Here is a 27,294-nt window from a genome sequence, read left to right as displayed (position 1 = left end):
ATCAGATAGCCACCCCGCCTTTGCTGGGGCAATGGCTGGAGGAGCCAGAGTCACCCAGAATACAGCTGCACCACACCCCTGCAGCCCCTGGCCAACATACAAGGACACAGGTTCTAAAGTATAAAAAGGGAATTTATTCGTGTCTATGTACAAATTTACAAAGCCAAAACTGGACAAACCCGAGCGACCTTTCCTTCCACGGGCAGTGACTTTCACCTGATTCAGAGCCAAAGAAAGAGGGGAGGAGGCTTAACGTGGACAAAACGCTACTTTTGCTGAAATTGGGAGGCTGCTGGGGAGTGAAGAGCCATGGGGCCTAGAACGGGGGAAACTACAGAGCTGACAACAATGTTTGACCATGGGCAGCTCCTGCCACATGGCTGCCCAGCCCATGGGACTTAGCAAGGGCTGACCAAAGGTTTTATGGTCCAGGCAAAGGTGACTTGCCAAGTCTCTGCCCTGGGGCCCGAACAAACATCTTGGAACCAAGAGAACAGGGAGAACCGCCCCCCCCCCGGCCCCACAGGATTTCTGGGCTACTGGCTGGCTCCAACAGGGGAGCTGAACGTACAGGTTCCTGCTTGGTGCGGGACAGGCCACAGCATCTTTAAGGCGCTGGGCACAGCCATGCCAGGAGATGCCCAAGAGAGCTACGTCTGAACGCCAAGGAAGAGCTGCTTTCTCCTTAAACTGTGAGGGGAAGAGAAGGGGGGTCAGCTCAGCTCTTCAGCTTAGCAAAGCGTCATGAGGGCGGCAGGTCCACCCAGCGCAGTCTCTGCAAGAACCCAGCCGGGAAACAGACAATCCATGCCCACCACCCCGCTGTGTCAGCAGCCAAACAGAGAGCCCAGGGCTCTGCAAGGCTGCCCCTGACCTAAGGCCTTTCACATGCCCCCCCTCTCCCCACCCAGTGCCCCCAGAGAGGTCCCAGCCCAGGGGATTGAACTGAAATGGGACGCCCCCACCAGTTACACTTTATTGACAGGAGTCGTATCAGGAAGAGGCTCTGAACTGTACACGTGTAAAAAACCAGAGCCTCATGTGCTTGAAGTGGTTTTCCGCCGCTTGAGCCGTGCTCGCCAGTCCTCTGGCAAAGCCTCGAAATTGGCGTTCCTCTCTGCCTTTCCGCTGTGGGGACAAGTGGCATGTCAGGCCCTTGAGCAGAGCACGTGCAGGCCACCCTCATGGGCAAGGGGCCCCATCACACCCTGAGTGCTCAGCTGGTTGCCCCAGGACAGGACAGAGACTCAGATCTCACATAGCTACTTGGATCTGGAAACGGCACAGCAGGCATTAGAACAGCTGTAGCAGGGCCAGGGGGCTTGTGCCCTGTCTCGTCAGCCTCTGCTCTGCCAGTTGTACAGCAAGCTGGTGGGGTCCCAAGCCTGCATCGGCAGATGAAGCATGGCAGAAATTGTGCAGGTTGCTAGTGGCACAGCTCGGGGGTAGGCCGCACGCCGAGATGATGCGTGATGCCAAGCTCCCACAGCCGCCTCCAACAGAGGATGGACCAATCAACCTGCTGGAGCGCACCAGGCTGGCCAACATAGTCGACTAGCCCTTGGCCTACAATCTCCTGGGCCTGCTAAAAGGTGCAGTGCCAGGAGGCTGTCTCCTTGCTGCTGGGTATCAGTGCCCCGCATGTTCCCTGCACAACAGCTCAGCAGTGTCACTGCCCCAGCTGCAGACCCACCTCCAGCCCCAAACCTCTCACATGGACAGGCAAAGGGGAGAGGCTTCCTACACATCTTCATGGTGGGCACTGGGGCTCAGGGCCACTGGAAGGACCAGGGTGTGGAGCTCAAGCAGCCACCAAACTGGACCCTTGAGAGCTTTGCAAACAGCAGTGGGAGGGACCCAGCTGCCCCTAGCAGGCCATGCATCCAGCCGGCTCTTCTGCCTCCTCACGCCCGGCCTTCGCGCTCACCGGGCCTAGTGCTTTACTCTGTCAGGCCAAAGGCCCTGCACCGCATGGGGCTATAGAACCCCTGGCTGGGGCTGGTGGAGAACGTCAACTGGGCACAAGGGGAGTAGGCAGCCCAGCAAGACAACGCTGGCCCTGAAAGGAGGGGATGAGGGGCTCTTTACTGGCCTGTCCTGGGAAAAGAAGAGCCTCATTTCCAATTAATGGGGCAGCCCTCCTCTGGCCAAGAGGCTGATTCCAGCAGGATGCGGTAGGGTCCCCTGGAGACTGGTGGAGGGTGCCAGGAAGTGCCTCACTAAGGCCTGAGCAGTAACTGTTCACAGCCCCTGGAAAAGAATGTTCCCCCTCCCCCTGGAAACAGGTTCTCCTGGGGACCCCAGAGGGCATAACAGGGTCACACTGGCATTTCCAGGGGACCGGTTCTGAAGGCAGGAATGCCCCCACTGGGCTGACGCTGCCTCCAGGAGACTGGCTGGTGCCTGGATTTGGCTATGGAGCAGGGGGTGGGCAATAATTTTTGAGGGGAAGGCACTGCCAAGATGCCGGTAAGCAGTCAAGGGCCGCGCTCTTTTACAGAGCGGGTGCGGGGTCTGGAATGGAGGCTGGGTGCAGACTGGAGTTCAGGTGCAGGAGACAGTGGGAGGTCGGAGGGAGTTTGGATGAAGGAGAGGGTAACCAGGGGCATGGTACAGGGGTGCAGAGCAGGATTCTGGCCTGGGGGAGGGGTATAAGAAAGGGCGCAGGGTTTGGGACAGGACAGAGTTGGGGTGTGGTGCCGTGCCAGTAGTGGCTTGGGGTCAGAAGGCGCTTACCAAAGCAGCTCCTGACCAGCAGCACTTGGGCAGGCTTCCCTGCCTGCCAGAATCACCACCACCACCCACCACCACCACCAGGGGCACGCCCAACCCCAAAGGCTGTTCCACATGGCTGTGTGTGTGGGGGCAGAATTCCCTGCTCCTGCACCCAGCAAAATCTCTCAGCTCCTAGTGGCCAGAATCCAGCCAATGGGAGCTGAGAAATTGTGCGGCACTGTCCCTACCCACAACATCATCTCTCAGCTCCCATTGGTCAGTTTTGTGCACCTGGCCAATAGGAGTTGAAAAGTTTTGCTGGGGGTAGGGCAGTGCAGCTCAGTTTCTCAGCTCCCATTGGTAGGATTTCCAGCCAACAGGAGTGGAGAGAATTTCCCCAGGGACTGGGGGCAGGCTTGAAGCTCCACACCCCCCCCCCCCCCGCCCACTGCAGGCCAGATTCAGAGGCTTATGGGGGGGCAGATCCAACCCCCAGGGCCCCCCTCACTCATCCCTGCTGTAGAGGAACCTGATTACTGGCTAGTGCAGAGGCCCCCCAAGGAGCAGGCTCCAGGCCCATCTGGCTCTTCCCCGGCACCCCCAGCCTCCTACCTCATGAGCTGCTGATGCTTCCACTCCTCGATGCGCTTCTGAGAGGTGAGCTCCCGGTCCTCCTCGCTGGAGCTGGAGTTCTCCTCCTCATCCAGCTCCCGCTGGATACTCTGCCACTTCTTCACCAGCGAGGGCATCTTGGCTTTCCCCTTCTTGCCCTGCACACGCAGAAGGGGAAGGGTGGGACTCCACCTGGCAGCCCTCTCCCCCAGGAGAGAGGGGAAGGCTACCCGGACGCAGATCCGCCAACAGAGGTGGAGCACGTGTGGGAAAGCGGCCGATGCTTTCAGGGGAGCACGTCACTCTGTTCCAGGGTCTGGGTGCAGCGACCGGGGGAAATGACCAGCACTCTGAGTCAAGGGGCAGACACGAGCCCCATCCCCACTGTGCTAGGGGCTGTACATGAGGTATAATACAGTAGTGCTCACTGGCCCCCGCCAAGGTGAGCTGGCCATTCCCCCCTTAATGCTGGAGGAGCCCTAAGAATTCAGCATCTCTTGGCTACCACCAGGAAGAGAACAGGTCTTCCCCTTCTGACATGTCAGCACTGACCAGCAGTGACCCCCTCTCCCTGCCCTTAGCCCAGTGCTGGCTCCAGGCACCCCAAGGGGACAACCTGCCCCATACCAGCAGTGGGGCAGGCTGCCTACAGCATCAGCCCTTCACGCAGGGACCCCGAGGTGCCCCCGCATCAGCCGGCCTCCCTTTCACAGAGACTCAGAGAGAAGAGACCTGTCCTCATTCTGCTCTTGCAGCTCAGGCCCATGGGCACAGCCAGTAGCTCCTCACAGTTCCTCTCCCAGCCCCCTGCCTGGCCCAGCCCACATAGGCAGTGAGGATCTCATCCCTACCTTGTCCCTCCTCCCCTTGCGAGGCTTCTCAGGAAGTGGTGGTTTGATGGCAGGGGGAGGCGGAGGCTGCGGCGGCGGTGGCTGAGGTGGAGGCGGGGGAGGCGGCTGCTCCGTGACCCCCTTGGCAGGCAAGGCTCCTCGTGTGGGGGCTGGCTGTGCCATGGTGGCCGCAAAGCCAGAGGGCACAGCACACTCTGAATAGCTCATGAGGGCTGGTGCAGTCATGCCCAGGTACCTCTGCTGAAGGCTTAGTCCTGTGGGCTGCGGGCCTGCAGACACAGCGGAGAGGCGGAGGTCCGAAGGGCCCTGTCTGCCCCCTGCAGAGATCATCCTGGCCTGGCAGAGGCCCCGCCGGGGCTGGTACTCGCTGGCAGCCATGACAGGCTGGGTGTAGAGAACGGGACAGCTGCCAATGGTCACTGCTCGCTGCATCAGCCCAGCGCTCATCTCCCCAGCTTTCCTCTTCTGCGGCTTAGCGGAGACGGCAGCCGAGGCACTGCCTTCAGAGTTACTCTGCAAGTGGAAGGAGGGGGCAGTCAGGCACCTGGGCTGAAAAGGCATCTCCCTGGCCCCACTGCTGAGCCAGCCAAACCCACCGCCCCTTGGGCGGGGTGCTCTGCCATGGGGATGTGCTCACTCAAGCTGGAACTGTATTCACACCAGACAGCACTGAGTTCTGCTGATGGCAGCCTAGGCCTGTGAGACCCATTGCTAGAGGGAAGCCTGTTGCACTGCCCCATGCCTGCTGTCCCCTGCAGCTCATTCCTACAGCAGCCTGGTGCAGCTGGCACACACCACCTTCTCCCAATAGCTGGCCACAGCTCTAACACTGCCAGGGCCCACTCCTATGGCTGCCCCCACCCAGCCTTCCCGCCCCCGGCACAGCTGCTCCAGAGCACTCAGCAAGCTGCTACTGTGGAGGGATTCGGGTGTGCCATGCGGGGGGGCTGCACCAAACCAGGTCATGGGAACTTGCTTGCCTTCAGTTAGCAGGATAACAGCCCCCCCGCCCCAGGAGACGAGTGGGTTTCTCCAACTCATCTGGGGGGGAACATTTGACACTCCCAGCAGGGGAACCCTTCCATGAGACTGAAACCCTCTGGAGCAGCAGGGCCCCAGTGTGCCACCAGCAGCTCACTACCAAAGGGTTTGCCCCTTACCCACTAACACTGCTGACCCCTTTGGGCTCCTGTTCCTGGTTCAGAGTGCCCAGGGAGCTGTCTGCTCGTTAAAAACAGGCTTTCCCCAGGGCTGAGCCATGCCCTAGACCCTCCTTTCCACCACCTCTTGGGGAGGGCCTTGGCAAAGGCCTTTGGAGAGGGTGCATCGTTCAACAACCCTTCTCTCCAGGAGTGGGCAGGGAAAGGAGCTGGCCCTTGCTGCAGGAGGATCCACAACAGGGCCACCAGGAAGCATGCCCAGCTGAGGAACATGGAGCTCTCTCTCTCTCTGACACCTTTCTGCTCATCCCGGGCCCACCCGAGCAGCAGCTGTGCCGCACCCTCACCTGGCTGCTGGTCACCGCTGGGCGGAGAAGAGGTTTCAGGGGAGCATCTTCCTCTGTCCCTGGGGCTGGCGGTTCCACACTTTCTTCGTCCTCCATCTCCACCTCCTGGATCTCTCCATCTTCCCCAGGAGGCGGTGGTGGTGGGGGAGGGGGCGGTGGAGACTCAGGAGGCGGTGGGGGTGGTGGGGGCACCTCCAAGGGCAGAGGGGGCTGGAGCACTGGCACAGAGGACTGAAGCAGAGTCCAAAATGGCGTGAGCGGCACAAGGGAGGTGGCAGAAGCAGGGCCGGAGCCAGGCTCTTTGCTGACAGGACCTGAGGAGTGACAGCAATGTGAGCCCCACCCTTGCCATCACACACCTGCTCCCCCTCTGCGCCAGCCCTGTCCCCAGCTTAGCTGCTCTCCTCAGCTAACTCAACCCCGGCAGCACGTGGGGCTGCTGAGGGCCTCTTCTCTCCCTTGTTTGTTCCGGGCCCATCACCCATCCTTGTCCCCCCTTCAGCATCAGGGACTAGCCCAGTTGCAGCGTGAATCCATGGCAGAGCAGGGAACTGAGGCTGGGTCTCACCAGCGACACAGCTCAAAGCACCGGGCCATCACAGGTGACACCAGCTCTCCAGCACCTGCTGGTCACACTCACCCTGCCACCAGCTGGACCGCACACCACTCCCCCCACCCCGCCCCCAGCCCAGCCTCCCAGTACCTGTTGCACTCTCCGGGGCGGAGTCACCACCGGACTCAGCTTTCTCCTTCGGGGCCGGCTTGGGAGCGGCCTCGGCTTTGCTGTCTGGGGCCGGCCCATCCTCTTCCTCCTCCCCATCCGGGAACTCCCACTGGGACTCTCCTGTCTGCTCGTTAACATAGAAATAGCGCCTATGGTCCCTAGATCACAAGAAAGAACAGGCGGCTTTACGTTCCCTCCCCGGCAGTGACACGCTTTCCCGCGACAGCGCTGCGCTCTCACCGGGAAGCCCCTCCTCTAGCAAGGCTGCCATTCACAAAGGCAACAAACAGCTCTGAGGCATGGAGGCGGAACTGGCTGGCTCAAAGCTGTTTGCGTTGCTGGCTCTGTGAATCCAGCCCCAAGCCCTCCAAGAGGGAAAGGCTGGGAAAAGCAGGCTAATGTCGCCAGCAGGACAAGGGGGCGAGCTCTCTCTAGGCACAAAACTAGGAGCAACTGCCTCCGGAGTACAAATGGGGAGCAGCCCAATTTAAGCAAGGGCGGCTGCTCCTCCCATGGGCCGTCGAGGTCCCATGCCTGATACGCTTGGTGTCAAACACACAGTGAACGCTAGAGAGAAGGAGAGGCTCTGGGAGCTGAAAAACAAAAGCAAACATTTCAAACAACGAACAAAGTATCCAGAAAAACCAAAGAAGAAGAAATGTTTGGGTCTGACCTGCTGGTAGGAGGCAGTAATCCTGAGCTGGGTTCCAATCCGCAGACAGGGGGGGCTTCCTGAGGGTTGGTGTTGTTAGCCGGAGTAGAAATCCAGAAGTCCTGAAAAGTGCACACAGCTCTCGCATGCGCGACCCCCCGAGCCCGCCCTCCTCAGCGCCGTTACACTCGGAAGAGTAAACACCAGCTCCGTCCAATCAGCGGCCCAAAGCCATTCCAAACACTTTTTAAACAGGGACTGGCCCAAACTCTGTGAGCGCTGGAGAAGCTCTGCCTGCCCAGCACCGCTAACTGCAGCTGCTCTCAGTCTCCAGATAGGTGGCGCCGCGTCGTCAGGTGGTGATGGTCACAAACCGTGTCTGAGAGGTCAAAGGTGAAAGGTGAAAAGGGGAGAAGAGTGCGTACCTGTCCCAGTGGCAGGACCAGCCTTTAGGGGTGGCGTTTATTTCATACTGTTTTAGCTGTTCGGCTGCGTCTTGCAGTTTGCGTTTGAGGTAGTTGCCATTAAGAGCTCCTTCGCGCCAGTCCGCAATGCGAGTCTAGGGCCAGCAAGCACAGCAGCGGTCACACTTCCGCGCAAAGGGCAAGGCAGGGCAACGGGCCTCGGCAGCCTCCGCACGAGACGGGCAGCACTGGGCCGCCCGGCTGCCCTCTGCCCAGCGAGTCCCGTGAATGGTGCCAGGCCGGGACATGGAAATGTCCTGTCTGGTCAGGCCCACCGATAGCAATTCTGGGCCCCCGGGCAGACCAATGGGCCCCCAAGCCCCACCCACATGGGCACAGGACCCCTGACCTTTGGGCGGGGCTGCGCCTGTGCTGCTGATACCCAGGGAGCTGCCCGCTGCACTGCTGGATGTGCTTTTCTGGCACAGCCTTGGCTTCCGCGTGGCCAGCCAGGAGGGTTGCCGACTGCTCGGTTAAACAAACCCAGACCTTTCCTGGGGCCATGACCCTGTTCTGCCCCTTCGCAGAGGCCCCAGGCCCCCACTCGCCCCATTCTCTCACCCTGTCACTCGCTCTCCCACACCTGTACTCACATCTAGGCTGGGGCAGGGGTCAGGGAGCTGGAGGAGGCACAGGAGGAAGCTGGTGCTTACTTTAGAGGGCTCCTCTCTGGGGCAGCAGCTCCCAGGCAGGGGAGGAGAAGCGCGTAGCGCCAGCGTTGGGCTTGGGGTGGGGTAACACAAGGCAAGACACCCTCCCCCAGGGGATGGGCTAGCTCCTTCTGGGAGCAGCATGGAGAGAGGGGCAGGGAGCCTGCCTTAGTCTCCCTGAATGGCTAGCAGTGGCCAGGGGGCCCATGGGCCCTTTTAACATGCCTGGGCCCCTGGATGACTATTCCTTGCCTCTGACAGCAGGCCTGTGGGCTCAGGGATAGAGACAGATGAAGGGGATGGTGGTCCCGCTGGCTTATGGGGAGCCCCAGCACTGGTGGCAGAAGAGTGCTGGAGTCCCGGAACACATGCAGGCCACAGAGGGGCGATGGCTTCAGTTACCTCAGTCTGCAACAGCAGCATGTGGAAGTTGGACATGGATTGTCTGCTGATGCCCAGGAACTCCAGTTTACTAGTCAGAGTATTTGCTAGCTCTCCGATCTGAAACTGACGAGTGAGATGGGGCACGTGAGGGGCGAGGACTGGCCTGCAGACAGCCTGCAGGCCCTAAAACAGGACTGCCAGGGTTTGGGCAGCTATGCCCCTGCTCTCCAGGGCAGCAAAGATCAGGGGCAGGCAGAGGGATGGCCCAAGGACTGTACAGAGTGCTCAGAATCCTCCTCCCCAATCCCAGCATGCAAAGCCAAGCCAACTTCACGCTACCTGACAGGGAAGAAGCAGGGCTTGCCCTGAGCTGAGAGGCCTCTTCCCTCGCTGACTTGGAGGAGTGACACTCAAGAGGCAGGCAACCCCAGCCCTCCAATTTCCCATCTTCCCCTGGGACCAAAGTCAGTGGGCCAACCCAAAAGAGCGCTCCAACCCCTGGCTCAAGGGTGAGGAGAGGTGGTACCCTCTGACCTCCAAGATGCAGCTGAGACTCGAACGCTCTCCCATACCAACTTTGCCTGGCTCCTGCCCTCCCACCCACCTTCAGGTCCTGCTCTCCCTCCTCTGCTTTGGGCGGCGCCGATGGTTTCACTTTATCCTGGACCTCCTCTGGCGCCAGCTCTTTGTCTGACATCTCCTCAGCTGCTTCTGCACTCACTGCTGAGAGAAGCAAAACACGAGTCCTCCTTGACTGTTCCCACAGGGCACCGCATTCAGCCCCCGTGGGAGGGAATCAAATAAACGCTCTGCCCTAGTCTGGCCTACTTGAAAAGTTCGGGTCTGGCCTGGGAGTGGGCAGGGTTTTACTCAGAACATGTGAAGAGGGACAATAGATGGCACACTCTCCAGTGCCTTTATTACTTGCAATTAAGAAGCCAGGTCCGGGGTAGGCCAGAAGACCACAACCACATCTACGTGACAAACTCTGGCTTACATCGGTACACAGCCATGGATCACTCATGTGCGTTGGAGCCCGAGTATCGGTGGTTCTGTCAGAGTGGGGCATTGTGGGACAGCTCCCGAAAGCTGGATACAACTAACGTAACCAATGCAGCATCTACTACACTGACACTGTCGACCTAACCATGCTGGCTGGGACTCGGCGCTGCTCACAGGGTGCTGTTACTAAGCTGAAAAAGAGACACGCTCGCCTTGGCAGCAGCCAGCTTTAAGTGAAGACATTTTCCCAGCTAGGTTGACACACATGGGTTACATGGACATAACCCTGTAGCATACGCCAGACTTAAGACAAGCTGGTTCATTGCTACTTCACAGCAAGTCATTGATCACGGCAGGGAATGAAGGATGCCCTTCCTCAAGGAGAAGGGTAGTGTCCTGCACTTGGGCTGGAAGAATCCCAAGCATTATTACAGGCTGGGGACCAACTGGCTCAGCAGCAGTACAGCAGAAAGGGACCTAGGGGTTATGGCAGATGAAAGGCTGGATATGAGTAAACAGTGTACCCTTGCAGCCAAGAAGGCTAACAGCATAATAGGGTGCATTATGAGGAGCTCTGTGAGCAGATCTAGAGAAGAGGTTCTTCCCCTCTATTCAGCACTGATGAGGCCACATCTGGAATACTGTGTCCAGTTTTGGGCCCCTCGGTAAGAAAAGGATGTGGATGTGCTGGAGCAGGTTCAGCGGAGGGCAACAAAACTGATTACGGGGCTGGAGCACAAGACCTATGAGGAGAAGCTGAGGGATCTGGGCTTATTTAGTTTACAGAAGAGAAGACTGAGGGGTGATTTGATAGCAGCCTTCAACTTCCTGCAGGGGGCTCTAAAGAGGATAGAGAGAGACTGTTCTCAGTGGTGACAGATGGCAGAACAAGGAGCAATGGTCTGAAGTTACAGAGGGAGAGGTGCAAGTTGGATATTAGGAAAACCTCCCCAGGCGGGTGGTGAAGCACTGGAATGCGTTGCCTAGAGAGCTGGTGGATTCTCCATCCCTAGAGGTTTTTAAGTCCTGGCTTGACGTAGCCATGGCTGGGATGACTTAGTTGGGGTTAATCCTGCTTGAAGCAGGGGGCTGAACTCAATGACCTCCTGAGGTCCCTCGGATTCTATGACGCGGTCCCCCCTCAAAATATCCCACCCATGGCCCTGCTGCAGGCCATTCACTAAGAGTCACCAGTGCTGCCAGCCAACCGGAAGCCAGTGCAATACAACAAGGACTGGCATGGCCTGCTCCCGGTGGGTGAGCCTCAGGGGAGCTCCTGAGGTGTGGCCCAAGACAGTGTGCTGCACTTCTGGTCTGCCAAATAGGCTGGCTTAGCTCTCGGCAGCAAAGCCTGGGCCAGAGAGGAGCCTGCACCCTGCGACCCAACAGCACACAGAAAGAGGGCATTCGCCCAGTACACCCAAGCCACCAGCAACACCCCCGGTCTGGGAGCATCCCCCAAGCCATCTCCTCTGCAGCCTCCAGCCCCTTCCCCATTTGCAGCACCTTTTCTGTCCCCAGCCATGGCACACTCAAGTCACATCCTAGCCCAGCCAGACCCCAGGAAACCATTCACCCCATTCAGAAGTGGGACAGACAGCTGGTTTGATAACTATGCTGGCGACCCCTGGGCTCCTTATACCCATCAGAACAGAGCCTTGACCCTCCCCTCAAGACCGCTGGAGGCAAAGGGGGTGCACCCTCAGCTAGGGACGGAGCTGCTCTGTGGCAACGCTGGCCACAGTAGCCAGGATCTCCAGCGTGGCACCAACGCCACAAAAGCCAGGGCTGTCCAAAGACTCCCCACCCCCTGCTCTACGAAGCAATGCAGCGATGCCACCCTGCACCCTGGAGCCCAGCTGAGCTGCCGTAGCTATCACTCAGGCAGTCCCAAGCACCGCCCGCCCCTGCACGGATTCGGAATCTGTACCCACATCTGGTCTACGCTATGAGAAACGGTCAGTGGGGACATCTCCATTCATGGATAAAAAGCAGCAATCTGCAGATGCGCAAGGCTCTGGACTCCTAACAACACATGCACAGAGTCCCCCGGGAAAGCACCACTAATATCCCAGCCATGACCGCTGCCAGGCTTGTGAGAGGAGCAGCTCAGCCTGGTGGCAAGCCGGCCTGCGCCCTGCCCCTCCCAGACAAGGGAAGCACCTCTCCGGTTACCTGCTTCCTTGATTTCAGGAGTATCTCGGCCAGCCTTGCTAGAGCCGCGGCTGGTAGACTCTGGGCTGGCAACCCCGACGAAAAGCTTCCACTTCCCTTGCTTGGAAGCCAGCTTGGGGGCTGGGTCATGAGGTGCTGACTGGCTCCCGTCGGAGAGTGGGCTGGAACCTGAGACACTGCCATCACCCTCCTCCAAGGCTCGCAGCTCCGCCTGCCACAAGAGCAGAGGGTGAGCGCCGCCGTGGGGAGCAACCCCTGGCACTTGCAGAAGAAAACTAGAGGAAGAGAGCAACGCCCCACCAGGAGCTACACCCCCAATACACAGTGAAGGGACAGCAGGACAGCATGGCCAGGTGAAACCCGAGCGGCGCTGCGCTAGGTGGCCACGACCACAGCAGAGAGCTGGGCCCAACCCTACAGGACAGGGGACAGCGCTGAGGGCAGAGGTGCACGCATGTAACAGCAGGTCCCCGAAAATCAGACAAGGTGCTGTTGGCAGGTTGCCTTGGTGAAAAGTCTAGGAATCACTGGCCTAGATTGTCAGGGGTCCCTCTGGCCTAGGGGTCTTCTGGCAGGTGGCACATCAGCCTGGCACAGAGGGGCAGTGGTAGCAATGGGAACCCCGAGAAGCCCCTGGCAGGAGGGTGGGGAGCAGTCCCTTTTCCCAGAAGGGGGAGACCCTCTCCTGAACTTTCCATCCCAACAATCCTCTCTGCCAGGGGAACGGGAACAGGAACAGCGCGGGGCTCGGGAAACACTCCAGCCAGTGCCACTCAGGACGACATGGGCTTGGTCTACTCTTCAGCTCCACCTAGCTACAGAGGTCAGGATGCAACAAAATCCAGCCGCCTGCCCCAGCGCTGTGGCTGTGCCGACCCCACTGCCTGCGGAGATGCGAGGAGGTCGACAGAAGAAAGCTTCCGATGACCTGACCGGCATCGCTCAAGGAGGGAAGTTCCCACAGAGCTGGGCCATCCCCTTCTGTCAGTGCATGAAGTGTCTGCAGCACAGCAGGAGCACCGCAGCTGCAGGGCCTCTAGTGTAGAGAGGGCTGTCGGGCCATCCCGCTGGAGGGAGCAGCATGCTGTGTGGTGCCTCGCCTCACACTCTGCCCCAGTGCTGCTGTGGGGAAGCCCATTTACCCCCACTCAGCTGGGTGGCGAATGTGACAAGGAGCTCTTAGCACACCTGGACTGCTAACGCCAGCACCTACTGCTCACCTTCTTCCTCTCCAGCACCATCTCCAGCTCCAGCGTGTCCTGCTCCTCCTCGCTGCTCTCCCCTGACTGCACCACACTGCACAGACCCTCCTGGGAAGGGTCTTCCAGCACATCCCTGCAAGGGTCCAGCTCATCCACAGCCACTGACGCTTCCTCTGTGGCTGTCTCATCTTCTGGCACCGGCTCCACCTCCTCCTTACAGATCACCTTCCTCCTCCAGCGCTCCTCTTCCTCCTTCACCACCTCAGGCACCAGTGGAGCCAGCAGGGACGCCGCCACCCCCTTCTTATCCTCCTCACTGCTCGAGAGGGCCTGGACGCCTTCGTTCACTTCCTGCGGGACAACGAGGAGTCATGGGCTCTGTCCCGCTCCAGATGTGCCACTGCCCAAGGGCATCTCAGACGGGTACCGGGGGAACAAGATGCATTTCCCCTGCAGAGCTCCCTGCAATGAGGGTCTCTTTCCCAGCCAGTGATTTGGAGCAATTAAGGGAGAGCCACAGGGGACCAGCCCAGTGCTTCAGTCTCCCACACCAGCAAGTGCTATGGTCTTAACAGGAAGGTGCAAGACCCATGCAGTGGACAATTCTGGAGCAAGTATCTCCCCTTAGCTCCCCTGGAGAGGGGTTCAGCTGTATCCCGCCCCGTGACCACCCACAGTTATGGCCAATCCCTTCTGGACTCTTTGACACTGCTGGCGTCCGGGGTGTGCAGCAGGCCTGCAAGACCCAAACATAAACGGGGCATGGTGTACGGCAATGCTCCCGCTAATGTTTTACATGTGTACAATGAATTTTATGTGCACCAAGGCATGTGCGGATGTTCACCACCAGTAGAAACACGCTGCTGGCTGTGGGCGCTCTGCTAATCAGCTGGGCAGTATTTGAATCTTTCCGGAGCAGGGCTGCCCAAGTGCTCAGCTTTCAGGAAACACTGTTGTATGGGGACTCGCTGTTCCTAAATACAGCCTGGGAGATGAGGCTACTGAGAGCACCGGACACACCACCTCTCCCTCACCCCACAGCTGCCTTTCTAAGCTGTACAGATGCAGCCTTTACAAACTCTTCCCAGGGATATTTTTCCTACCCATCTCAGGGCACTAGACGATGACCAGAATTTTTGTATCCCAATAACATGCCCAAGCTCTGTGGCTAACTGAGGCCCTCCCAGACTCTCTCGTACCTTCCTGGACCCTCTGTTCTCTGGGAGCCCAGGAGGTGCCCAGCCTGCAGCCTCACACATCACCTCCTTGAGCCAGCCTGCAGGAAAAAGGGCTGACTTCCACTGACCTTTTTCACCTCTCGCTTGGGTAGGACAGTCCCACGGCTAATGCTGGCAGCAGCACCCCCTTTCTCCTGAGGGCACTGGTCTGCAGACACCAGGAAACTCCCATCCACACCTGCAGCAGAGCTAGGGAAAAAGCAGAAAGCTGTGACAGGCTGAAGGGAGCGGGAGTGGCAGCTCCCTGACTCAGGAGACGACGAATCCCTCTCAGCACCTTGGTGGACAGAACTGAGCCCTGCTCCCTCACCTGGTTGGAAGGCAAGGGGCAGAGCTACCAGTATAAAAACCCCAGCCCAGAGGTAGGGCCCCGGCCACTGGACAAGCCAGAGAACAGTCCTGAGCTCCCAGGCTGGGAGGAGGATCCCTTGCTCCAGGAGGCAGAGGACTGACCCAGACCACTGGTGCCCTCTGCCAGAAGACCCAGAGGAGGAAGCACTCGTTGTGGCAGAGACACCGTACCCCACCAGACCCAGAGAAGCCCAACCAGTGCTTAACCAGGTATGAGGGAGATATGGAAGTGGCCCAGAGATAACAGGGGTCAGCATGTTGTGGTGTGGATCCCCGCTGACCCTGGCCACAGACCACTGCTGCTAACAGGGCCCTGGGCCAGGTCGCAGAGAAATGGGCGGGTCTGCACGCCCCGCCTGCACCCCTAACCCATGGGTGGCAGCCTCCCCACTCTCACTGGTTTAGGGATATGCCTGGGTTGCCCAGCGCGCGCTGACTGTGAGGGCCTGGCTTACGTGTTTTCTATGGACTGCCTGCTGCCCCGCCCTGCACCAGGGCTTACTTTATATTGATTGTCACTGTTTGTTTGCTGCCCTGACCTGCACCAGGGCCAGGGCTTACTTTATATTGACTGTTTGCTGCCTCACCTTGCACCATGGCCTGAGCCCATTGACCTTATACGGTCTCCACTTGCACTGGAGCCTGGGCACATACTCTGGACTTTAGAGCAGCTGTTGTTCATTGCCTCCGCTCTGCACCAGGGCTCAGGCCCTCTGATCTGGCATTAGACTAACGGTGCTGCATGCCTGGGAGCTGACCACAGGTCCGCCGAAGCCTGCACACAGGACTGAGCCCCAGGACTGGGCTGCACAGGGAGTGGGAGTGGCCGCTCCCTGAAGCGGGTAGCCTACACAGGCACAGACCACCCAGCCGCACCCTCGCCCCCCTCCACTCCAGAGGTGCCCAGGCCCCAGCCCTGCTGGCCTCACCCAGGCTGATAGCGCTGCAGCCCCTGAACCTGGGTGGCGAGGTACTGCGGCAGTTCCCAGGTCACCTCGTTGGTCTGCGTGTTCCAGTAATAGTAGCAGCCGGTGTTCTCATCCCAGACCTCCTGCCAGTCTCCCATCTCCACGCCCACTGAGAGAAGAAAACCACAGGTCCTGAGTGAGCAGGATGCCCTCAGGCAGCACCCCAGTGCTAGGCACCATGGCCCTCTCCACATGCCTCAGACAGAGACCCCACCATCCAGCCCTGCACTCACCCCCCCGCGCCAGCCACTCACCAACAGCCCTTGGAAGACACAAACCTGTGTGTGTCGGCCACTAAGTGTCTCACTCTTGGGGCTACAGCACAACATTCATCTTCTGACATCAGAGCTAGAGAACGCGGCTGTTTCCAGTCAATGAAAGGGACTGGCGTGCTGCTGGGGATGGAGGCCCCCCCAGCGCCCTGGCTGGAATGGCTGCCCACAGGCCCTGGGGCAGATGAATCTGGCAACAGAGCTCACCTCCTGCCAAGGAGCACTGGGTGTCATACTGCCACTCCGCCGGCTGGGCAGAGCCCGGGCCGTTCGCCGTAGCCGAGGGATGGCTCGAGGCAGACTCCTTGGGCTCTGGGCGCGGCGGAGTCGGCGGGGGTGCGGCAGAGGCAGCCGTGGATCCAGCAGGCTGGGGCGGAGCCGTAATGGCATCGATCTCCTTAAAAAGCAAAAAACGGTTAGGGGGGGGCAGAAGCTGCAAGTTTGGGCGTAAAAGCGTATCCCCTACACTGGGGGTGGGCAGCTAAGAATGAGGGAGGCCCCCACAGGAGTAGCCCTGCTTTGCCTCAGGGGGCTTCTGCAGCCCAGTGGGGTTTCACCCGCCACCCTTCCCTGCACCTCTCTCCCATAAGCCGCTGGCGCACCAGAGCCCCTCGCTTGCCGGCTCCTCCTCCGGCCTTCCAGGGCTGGAGCACCACAAACAGCTGATTTGGAGGGACGGGGAGGAGGGCAAATCAGGGGATTCATGGCACTCGGAAAGCGCTGGGAGGGAGAGACTTAGGAAGCGTAGGGTTCCAGTGCCCAGCTCCACAAGAGGCGCATGGGGGAGGGGAGCAACGTGGGGTCTGCAGGTGGCACCCAGGGTGCCCACCACTGGCCTACACATAGACAAGCAGCCTCTACCCCAGGCAAGCCCTCCAACCTCCACAGCTGAGGAACCCCATCCCCACCCACCAGCTCCATCCTCCGCCCCAGTGAAAGCATCTTTGTCCACAAGCACACTCAGGCTGGTCAGATTTCCCCATTCAACCCCAGAGCCCTGTCAGTCATCCCCACACTGAGACACAGGGTGGAATTTCTACTCACCGCCAGGAAGTTTGCCAGCGTGCTGTCAATGTCGGCTGAATTGTTGCCGTTGGCATCTGTGGATGGCACCGATTTCTCAGGTGCCTCGCCTTCCTCATCATCACTGTCTGCATATGCACCAAGCAGACATAAGCCACCTAGGTAGAGGGGAGTTACCAGTGAGTTTCCCTCCCACCACAGGCACTTGGGATTAGAGCACAGGACAGAGAAAATACTCCAAACGTGATCCTTAAAAGCAGCCACCTGCCGGGACTCTCTGGGGAAGCTCAGAGCACCACGCAACATGCGCACAGCCCTTCTGGGGGCACAGCACTGAGCAGAGAATGCTCACCGGATTTTCAGTAACTGAACAGCATACACAACCCGTTTGCAAGCTACAGCTGTCTTGCCAGTTCTCACCTCTCAGCCCATGCACACAAGGAGAGGCCACAATCCCCAAGTACACCAGCAGCAGCGAGCCATCAACACAGGCAGCTTCTCTGCAGTGACGACTGTTATTCACTGTGGCACAGGGTTAGGGCCAGACCACGCTGGACAGACACACCAAAGACATGGTCCCTGCCCCAGAAAGTGCATGTTCTCATGGAAAACAAATTAAACTCTGCAACCATGGAAGCTAGAAGCTTGCTGTGGTGAATGTGCTATGCAGGCCCTGTACATCCTGACCAAGCCTGTGCTTTGGAGGCTGCAAGCTCACAGGGTACTTCCCCAAGCGCTTGGTGGGGGGCAGCCCAGAACGTGCCAGCGCTACAAGATTTAAAGCTTATCGAGGGAACTGCTGTGAGCCACACTACAAATCAGGACAGCCAGCTGCCGACCCGAGAGTTACAGGAGTTCCAACTCCTGAATAAATCTGAACAAGTAAAGCAGATTTAACAGCCTGCAGATCACTGGAGCTCAGGAAACTAAATCAGGTTATAAGCATGGGACCACTGTAAATGTAAAAAGCTCTCTGCCAGAAACCTCTCCCCCTCCCGGAGACAGCTGCACCAAGATGAAACCGTCCCCTGTAGGTGCCATCTGAGCACATGGCTCCTGATCCCAGACTGGGATAGTTTGTCTGGTGGTACCACAAATTCCAAAAAGCAGCTCCCCAGTGGGCCGTAAAGGCAAGCAAAGAGGGTGGGGGAGGGCACCGCTGTCCCCCACCTCTTGCTTTGTATACTGGAAAAGTGTGACAAGTGGGGTTCCACAGGGGTCTCTGTTAGGACCGGTTCTGTTCGATATCTTCATCAACGATTTAGATATTGGCATAGAAAGTACGCTTATTATGCTTGCAGATGATACCAAGCTGGGAGGGGTTGCAACTGCTTTGGAGGATAGGGTCATAATTCAAAATGATCTGGATAAATTGGAGAAATGGTCTGAGGTAAACAGGATGAAGTTTAATAAAGACAAATGCAAAGTGCTCCACTTAGGAAGGAACAATCAGTTTCACACAAAGAATGGGGAGAGACTGTCTAGGAATGACTATAGCAGAAAGGGATCTAAGGGTTATAGTGGACCACAAGCTAAATATGAGTTGCAAAAAAAGCAAACGTGACTGTGGGATGTATTAACAGGTGTGTTACGAGCAAGACACAAGAAGTCATTCTTCTGCTCTACTCTGCGCTGGTTAGGCCTCAGCTGGAGTATTATGCCCAGTTCTGGGCACTGCCGTTCAAGAAAGATGCAGAGAAATTAGAGGGGGTCCAGAATAGAGCAACAAGAATGATTAAAGGTCTAGAAAATGTGACCTATGAAGAAAGGCTGAAAGAATTGGGCTTGTTTAGTTTGGAAAAAAGAAGATTAAGAAGAGGACATGACAGCAGTTTTCAAGTATCTAAAAGGGTCTCATAAGGAGGAGGAAGAAAACTTGTTCTTCTTGGCCTCTGAGGATAGAGCAAGAGGCAATGGGCTTAAACTGCAGCAAGGGAGGTTCAGGTTGGACATTAGGGAAAAGTTTGTAACTGTCAGTGGTCAAGTAGAGGAATAAATTGCCAAGGGAGGTTGTGGAACCTCCATCACTGGAGATATTTAAGAACAGGTTAGATAGATGTCTATGAGGGATGGTTTAGACAGTACTTGGTCTTGCCATTGGGGCAGGGGCTGGACTCGATGGCCTCTCGAGGTCCCTTCCAGTCCTAGTATTCTATGATTCTATGAGTCATCATTGGCACTAACAAGGGGCCTAAAGAGTTTCTTCCACCCTCTCTTCATGTTACAAATCCAGGTTCCTGGAAAAACCAGTTAAACGGAAAAGTCCATGAGGACTAGGGAGCTTAGTGCTTGAATCTAACTGAGACCTAGTCTGCGTTAGAATTGCGTATCAGTGGAGCTGTGCGGTGTGAAAAATTCAGACCCGAGATGCATCTTAGCTGATCTAACTCCTGGTGTACAGAGAGCAAAGTCAACAGCAGAATTATTCCATCAACCTACCTAGCACTTCTCTGGTAGGTGGGTGACCTAGGGTGCTGGGAGAATCCTTCCCATTGCTGTGGGTTCTGTCCATGCTGCCATGTGCCACTGGAAGCACAGGCACACCCTGACTGAGGTGGGGAGGGGGTTTGGTTTTATTGAAGCCAGAGGAGCCTGAGCGACCAAAACAAAGCCAAAGGGTTGGAACAAACAGCCAGCCAAAGACTCAAAACCTCCACACGATCAGTTAGGGCTGAGAAAGGTCACAAGCCACAGAGTCACCTGTGAAATCCTTCAGTGGAAAACCAGACCTGACATCCCTGCGTCTTCCCAGGCAAAGCACAAGCAGGAAGCTGCTGCTCTGAAAGGATGTTTAAAGTTTCCTTCACATGCCAACAGACCAGGACACAAGCAACATGTCTGACTTTGGCAGCTGCCTTCCAGCAACAGCACTTTGCACCTAGAGCCTCTGGCACCAGCCATCAAACAGACTTGGCTGCTTGTCCTCAGTGAACGTAGGCAGAGCGAGACGCAGAGAAAGGGAAGGAAGGCGAAATGCCCCACCTACCTGTTGGCTTAACAGCAGCCGGTCCAGCAGGCGCAGTCATTTGGGGCGGGTTTGAAGCTGTTTTGGGAACTTCTCCAGCCACCTCTGGTTCATCTGGGCCAAGGAAGGAAAAGTGACCATTTCAGCAGCCCACATCGTGTGATGGGCCTCTGCCAGCAAAGGTGCTTCACTGCCAGGGTAACACGCTTCCCGCTCCACAAACAGCAGCTCCATAGACACACACACACACACACACACCCCCCCCCCGTGAAGATTGCTGCGGAGGCACTACCAGGCACCACCCAGACAGCACAGCCCCACAGTACAGCCACACCTCACACACAGCTTGCCTGACCACTGTGGGGGGAGACACTGCTTTAAGGGTTAAAAGTTTTTCATGCTAACCAGGCTTCACTCTGTAAGGGGATACTAGAGGGTCAGCTGCACTTCTTTGAAGTCCCTACCTTGCCGCCTAGAGACGATTTATCCTGTAGGCTCCCGTGTCTGGGTTATCACGGACCTTTGTAGTGTAAACAGGCCTCAAGCTCAACTGGTGCTTACAGAAACATCTCAGGGCAATTCTGCTGAGACTTTCATATGTTAAAAGGAAACAACTAACAACTAAACTGTCTAAACAAACTATGTCAAAAGCCCTTGAAACTGTTTCTCAGGGCTCCCACTTCTCTGTAAGGTGGCAGCCTGCACGCATGCATAATAAAGTTTCCTTTTAGATCTAACTCTTGCCTCACCGCTTTGACCTCCAGCCTCGGACTACTGGGACCCCAGGGGAATGGGGATCCCCAACACCACACTGAGCAGAGGGAAGGGAGGAGGGTAATGAAAATAACCAGCAGCTACACACAGCAGCAGGAGGCTGTGTACACAAGTGAGGGGACTTCCTGCCTCGTTCTCTTCCATAAATAAGATCAGCGCTGCCCAAGAACTGCTTAAGCCCAGCCACCATAGGCCGGTGGGTGGCTTACAGGCAACACACCTTAAAGGGGGAAAGAGAAGGTGCACGACGTGGACAACTGTGGGCTTGACCCAAAACAGGAAAAGGGGCAGCTCTCACCCCTACTGTTGCTTCCCCAGGGGAGCCAAGAAGCCACAGGCTATTATGGAGCCAGGCAGCCCAGCAGCCTCTCCATCATGTGCCCCAGAGCATCTCCAGAGTACCCACTGCTAATCTCACCAAGGGAATTCTCCAGAGGCCATACTGCTTAGTCATCTACTAAACAGACAGCGCCAGGATTAGCAAAGAGGCAGATCCCTGCTTTGCAGAAGCCATGAACCAGTTCAAAACAGCCAGAAGGTCCAGGCCCCAGCCGCCACACTCAGTCCCCTCTGTCACAGTACGCTAGCTGCGGAGACCATCGGTGACGCATTTGTTTAATTAACTGACTTCTGAGGTCTTTATTTTCCTCTTCAAGAAACTGAAATTTCTGGTAGGGTGGCCCAATGCACAGCCAGGCACAAATCTCTTCGCTTCCCTTCCATTGGATATCAACTGGCATTCCAGTCAGGCACCAACCGGATGTGGATGGAACTAAGTGGGGGTTGCCAGTGGTGAAATAATCAGCTCATGAATGGAAACAGGGCAAGGTGCCATCACGGAAGCCACAGGGTTTACGGAGAGGGACAGTAACAGAGAGATAGCCGTATTAGTCCATAACTTAAAACAAAAGAAAAAAGTCACATAGCACTTTAAAGACTAACAATGTATTAGGTGATGAGCTTTCGTGGGGGCAGACCCACTTCAGCACTATCTCAAGATCTGAAGAAGCAGGTCTGCCCCACCAAAGCTCATTACCTAATGAGTTATTTTGTTAGTCTTTAAATGGCTACCTGACTGCTTTTTTGTTTTTTATGGAGAGGAAGGTTGTGAAGTGCAAGAGAAGACAGCCTCCAGCATGGAAAGGCAAAATGCTCTCAGAGAGGTGGATAGTGCTAGTTACTGCTTTGCCACTTGTGGGTATGGTCTGGCCCAGCTGTCCATGTACATCTAATTCTCCACGACCTGCTACATCTACCAAACACAGCTGTGTGCATGCTGTGATTAAATGTGTGCAGGGTTGCATCCCAGGTCAGATGTAAGTAATGCATCAAGCAAAAAAAAGGATATACACTCCAGGTTATAACACTGGGGACATCCTTCACAACTCTTACCTACGCAAGTTACTGAGCTCCTTGCTCCTAAACTATAACTGCTACTCATGTAGCTCAAACATGCCATGCCTGAAATATGCAAAGAATCCCAGCAGGAGCAAAGGAATATACTGCAGGGGCTGAACAGACAACTCAGGAGAGATTAATAAAACCAACTACCACAAGCACTTGCACCCCTATTCTGGAAAGGCTGAAACAGCACTTACTGCTCAAAAAACCATAACCCCAGCAATAAACCAAAGCATCAGGGAGTCATGAAGGTGTAAGAAAAAGCCTGCAATCCAATAAAGAAAACCCTGAGCAAATACAATGCAACAAAATGCTACCAGAGATGGTTCGACCTGCCCTCACAGCAGCACCCAGCTATTTCGGCTGCTGCATACCCATTGTCCTGTATGGAGGACTATAATGTACACAGAAACCAGCCAGAGCTCCTGTAACCACAGAGTACCAGTCAGGGCAACAACACATGTATAAAACTGCCCGGCAGCCCCATCCCCATCCCCCTGCCAGCAAGGACTACAATACACAAGTAGAAACCCATCCAATGGTCGTATATGCACAACAAACACGTAGAAATCAGCAAAATGAACTCACATCCACCAGTCCCATGGCACCTTATAAACTAACAGATATTCTGGAGCATAAGCTTTCATGGGCAAACACCTGCTTCATCTACTTATGCTCCAAAGTACCTGTTAGTCTCTAAAGTGCCACAGGACTTCTTGCTGTTTTTGAAGATACAGACTAACTCAGCTACCTCTCTGATACTACTCACAAGGAAACACGCCAAACAACCTGATGCCTATTGAACTGCCAGGGAAGGCTACAACACACACACACACACACACCATGCCCACTACTCTCCTAGCAAAGGCAACACCACAAACACACACACACACACACAGAGAAATTGGCAAAGAGACCACAGACCGCTTTCCTTTCACAAATTCTACCATCCACATGCAGAAAACCACTCAGCAGCCCTGTTCCCAGACCCATGCCCATGAGAGCTGCAATGCACATGTAGAAAATCCCTGAGTGACCCTGTACCTACCACCCTACCAGCTAGTGCTACAATACACATAGCAACTGAATCAAGAGACCCCGCAATCTTGCCTGCAAAGGTTCCCATTTACACGCAAAAATTTACCCAGGGGCTGCCTTCTCCCCCATCTCTGCCAGAGGGGGCTGCAATGCAATACAGAAACCTGCCCAAGCACAGGACTGGGGGAGTCACAATCACCCACTGGCACTACTTCCACCAGCAGCACTATAGAGACCAAGTATATGCCGGCTGCTGATCTACAGAGTAGGGACTTTAGCCTTCTCAAACCACTTTTGTTTTCACAGCTGCCCCACGTGCACTCAGCAACAACTGCCCAACCCCCCCCCACCCCACCAGCCCGGGGAAATCATGCACTGCCCACAAAGCCCCCAGTGCTTCTGGACAAGGCCCAGTGACCAGCACTGACTAGACCGACAGCCAGAATGAACCCAGCGGACAAGGGAGGTCACTGCTACTGCTCCCAGGAGTGACCGCAACACAAACGGCACCAGGCAGACCCCAGCCGGGTCTGTCCCGCCTAAGCACAGGAAATGGGGCGAGCTAACAAGGCAGCACCCACCCTGGGGACAGTCCCCTCTGAAGATACCCCAGCAGCTGCCTCCACCCCCACACCACCCTGCCTCAGGGACTCTCCCCCGAATGGCCCCTCCCCACCACATGCTCCCCTGTGGGCCTGCTCTCTGCTCCATCTCAGGAACCCCACCCCCCACCTTCCCCCAGCTCAGAGACCACCCATGACCTTCTCCACCCATGCTCCCCCAGCCCCACACGCTCCCCCTGCCTCAGGGACCCCGCCCCCACCTCCACACACACTCCCTCCACCTCAGGAACCCCGCCCCCCACAGTCCCTTGCCTCCACCTCAGGAACCCCGCCCCCACCCATACTCCCCCCACCCCCACACACTCCCCCTGCCCCCCCCACACTCCCCCCACCTCAGGGACCCCGGCCCCTCCCATGCTCCCCCACAGCCCCTTCCCCCCGCCTCAGGGACCCCGCCCCCACACACTCCCCCTGCCCCCCACAGTCCCTTCCCCCCATCTCAGGAACCCCGCCCATGCTCCCCCACGCACTCCCCCCCACCTCAGGGACCCCAGCCCCTCCCATGCTCCCCCGCCCCCACACACTCCCTCCGCCCCCACAGTCCCTTCCCCCCCCCGAGACCCCACCCCCACACACGCTCCCTCCATGCTCCCCCTCCCCCCGCGCGCCAGGGGCCCCGCCCTCCGCGGCCCGCTCCCGCCCTGCGCCCTTCGCCGCGCGCCGGCCAGGCCGCAGGCCGCAGGCCCAACCTCGCGTGGCGGGCGCCGCCCCGAGGCCCGCGCGGTCCCTACCCGCCTCCGAGCCCGAGCTGGCGTCGAGCGCGGCCGGCCCTTCGCGCGCGGCGCGGGGCCCGGGCGGGGAGAGCTGCAGGATGGGCCGGCGGCCCGGCGCCGCGCGACCCTTCTTCCCCATGGCGCGCGCGGGGAGGCCTGGGGCGGGGGCTGGCGTGGGGGTGGGGGGGGGCAGGCGTGCGACGGCGTGTGACGACACGAGGGGCGTGTGACGGCACAACGGGGCGGGGCTTAGTCCGAACCCGCCCCCGGCTGCCGCGAGCCGGCGGGGAGGGGGCGGTGCCTCTCCGCCGCAACGTTAGGACCGCCCCCTCGCCGCTTCGATTGGCCAAAATTGCAGCCAATCAGAGTGGCGGCGGGGAAAGCCTCCGGGGCTGCTGCTGCTGCTGCTGCTCCCTTGCAGCCCGCAAGGCGGGGTGAGCCTCGAGCCCTGGCTCCAGGCACGCGCCGGCCCGGGCCCGGCGTTGTGCCGCCCCGTAAGGCCAAGGCTGGGGTGCAAGCAGGTGGACGCATTGCATTGCATTGCACTGCACGGGGTTGGCAGGGTGGAGCGGTCCCAGGAGGCAGAGAAGCCAAAGGGCTTACCCCAGCCAATGGGGGCTGAATAGAGCAGGGGAGCTGCAGGAGAACTTTGACCCAGCTTCAGCTGTCCCAGTCTCCAGCTGTCCCTGAAGTCTCTAGAGTCCAGCTCAGCTACTTGGGTGTTTAACCCTACTCCATGCCCTGGTTGCAAGCCAGAAATCTGCTCAGGGTGCAGTTCTGCTGCTGTTGCTGCTGCCTGAGTCCATGACAGGGCCAGAGCTCTCAGAGCAGACTGTAGATAACTGGCACAGGACAGGCAGGCAGACCACATACCATGGCCGGGACTTGCCTACAGCAAACTGGTGAATGCATGTGTCATGAACGGTGCTCCTTGTAAGCTGAGCATTTGGAGAGCGCTCAGGGGAGGGAATGGTGCTGTGCAGCGGATTAGCAGAGTGCCCACGGCCAGGTTTTGTTTCTACTGGAAGTGCACATTCACGCACATAGGTGCATGTAGAAGAACTTTTGCCCGTGGATTGAAAAGAACCTACACCTAACTGCAAAAGATTAGAGGCAATGTTAGGTGCCCCAGCTCCTGTGGCAGCGGTGTTAATTTGCGCCATCTGTGTGCATCCTTCCTACCTCCCCTGTCATGGCTCTGGCTCAGCAAATCCTCCCAGAATAGCAATGGACTCTGCTTTCTAGGCACAGCAGGCTCATGTTCTCTGGGCAGCTTGGCTCAAATCCTTATACCAAGGGAGCATGTGCAACAGTGAGGTTTTTTGGTAGTATTTTGCACCAGGGGTGTGCCTGGTTTGTTTTCTCTCATGATGGTTAATTCAGTGGTGGGAGAGGGCTGTGTCCTTATTGCAAGTGTGACCGTCACTGCACTGCCTGACTCATCTCTACCCACCCAGAACTACCCCCCCCCCACTCCCTTAACGAGCCAGGCAGTTGTGACCAGCTGGAGATGAAAGGACTGAGGCAAAGCCAAGCATATTTAATGGAAGCTGCTAGAGGCAGAGAGGTAACTTGAGAGCTTTAGTTGACTAGAATATGCTGCTATTGCATCAGGAAACATACAGGACATCAGTTCTTCTGCCTCTAGCCTGAGTGGAGTCAGGCCCCGGAGGTGCTGGCATGAGTGTTACCTGCCAATCTTTATTCAGCCACCACCTGTCTGCACAGTCCAAGCAGGAGTAATGCACTTTGCTGTGCAGTGAGTGACCCAGCTCCATGGACTGAGGGAAAACCCACCTTCCCTCCCTTGCCCATCTCCGGTTCACAAGGGATACAGACTAATTTGACCCTGTGTCACCAAGCTGGACAGACCACTGAATGGCTGAGGCCCCTGGGCCGGGCCCAGCAGATGAGCAGAACAGGCCCTTACCTGTGGCTAGGCAGTCCTCCAGCTGGGTGCTCAGGAGAGGGATGGTAGCTCAGAACTCACCATTTCAAACCCTTTTGTGCTACAAATCCCAGCTGCCCAGAGCCTGACCTTGCAGACTGGCACTCCCCGTTAGGCAGGCGGGGAGCCCTTTCCTCTGAGACAGGAGCTGGCACTAACCCAGCTGCCCCCTTGCAACCACTAGCTGCAGTCTAGGAACAGGCACCATGTAAATGGAGGAAAACTATTCCTCTTTCTGGGCATCTCTGCGCTCCCGGCATCTTCCTTCCTTCTCCAGCCTCCTCTGTGGCCATGAGCACCCATGATGTGCATGTGGGGGGCGGGGGTCTAAGGGACCACATACCTGTTCCAATGCTGCAGGTGGGAGGGACACGGGGCTAGAGCCTCTGGGTAGTCTGGGGGACTAGCAGGGAAAATTGGGGTCCTCTCCCACCAGTTCTCTAGGCTGAGTGACCCTGGGGAGGATGCAGGGGAAGAAGCGTTGCCTGGGCAGGGTGGAGGGAGAGGGAGTTGTCCCAAACCACCATTGGTAGTGCATGGAGGCGGCATGGGAGGTGTGGGTAGATGGTCATGTGGCTTATGCCCTGGCAGAGCCTTTCAAAACCACTGGCTCCTGACCACGAGGCGTAGTGCATGCGTAAGACAGGTGCCTGGGTGCCTTCGTCATGTCCACGAGACATGGTGCAGACAGAACACAAGGGTCAGTCCCTGTCTCAAGTGCTCAGGACCTGAACCCAAGCTGGTTTTAAAGGCAAGCCGAGATGGTCTCCACTTCAGAGTCTGCCTGTCACGCGGATTGGGGCTGTGATGCACCACCATTAAGGCGTTTTGGCCTGCAGGATAAGTCGCTCTGGCTGAAGGTGAAGCAGCTGCCAGTCACCCCAAAGCGCCAGAGGCCAGACCAATATCCCCTCTCCGTCAGGCAAAGCAGCCTTCCACGTGTCCCCCGAGTGCTGCTGCGCAGACACTGAGCCGGCGCTCCTGAGCCGCACCTTTGGACGTGCCCTCTACAATGGCTTAGTATGGACAGCTCAGCTCCGGC

General features: G+C 57.4%; 1 protein-coding gene across 5 annotated transcripts; it reads right to left on the bottom strand.

Moving 5' to 3' along the window:
- Positions 1–117: 117 nt before the first annotated feature.
- FNBP4 (formin binding protein 4) lies at positions 118–24,470 on the bottom strand. Of its 5 annotated transcripts, none has more exons than XM_074998150.1 (16): positions 24,323–24,470; positions 19,777–19,869; positions 16,812–16,948; positions 15,975–16,164; positions 15,457–15,604; positions 14,245–14,365; positions 12,957–13,289; positions 11,737–11,947; positions 9,164–9,282; positions 8,578–8,682; positions 7,487–7,620; positions 6,389–6,567; positions 5,686–5,999; positions 4,179–4,691; positions 3,328–3,485; positions 118–1,128 (listed from the first exon to the last, which is right to left on the bottom strand). In XM_074998150.1, the coding sequence occupies exons 1-16, from the start codon at positions 24,441–24,443 to the stop codon at positions 1,038–1,040; spliced, it is 2,967 nt and encodes a 988-aa protein (XP_074854251.1). In that variant the 5' UTR covers positions 24,444–24,470; the 3' UTR covers positions 118–1,037. The 5 variants fall into 5 exon arrangements, with proteins under 5 accessions (XP_074854251.1, XP_074854253.1, XP_074854252.1 ...); XM_074998152.1 differs by having other exon boundaries at positions 8,578–8,676; XM_074998151.1 differs by having other exon boundaries at positions 9,164–9,279.
- Between the last annotated feature and the right edge of the window lie 2,824 nt (positions 24,471–27,294).

Source organism: Carettochelys insculpta, chromosome 6, assembly GCF_033958435.1.
Source record: "Carettochelys insculpta isolate YL-2023 chromosome 6, ASM3395843v1, whole genome shotgun sequence".
In the NCBI taxonomy this organism is placed as follows: domain Eukaryota; kingdom Metazoa; phylum Chordata; order Testudines; family Carettochelyidae; genus Carettochelys; species Carettochelys insculpta.
Note: the sequence above shows the minus strand (reverse complement) of the source record. Positions and strands in the feature narration are given on the sequence as shown.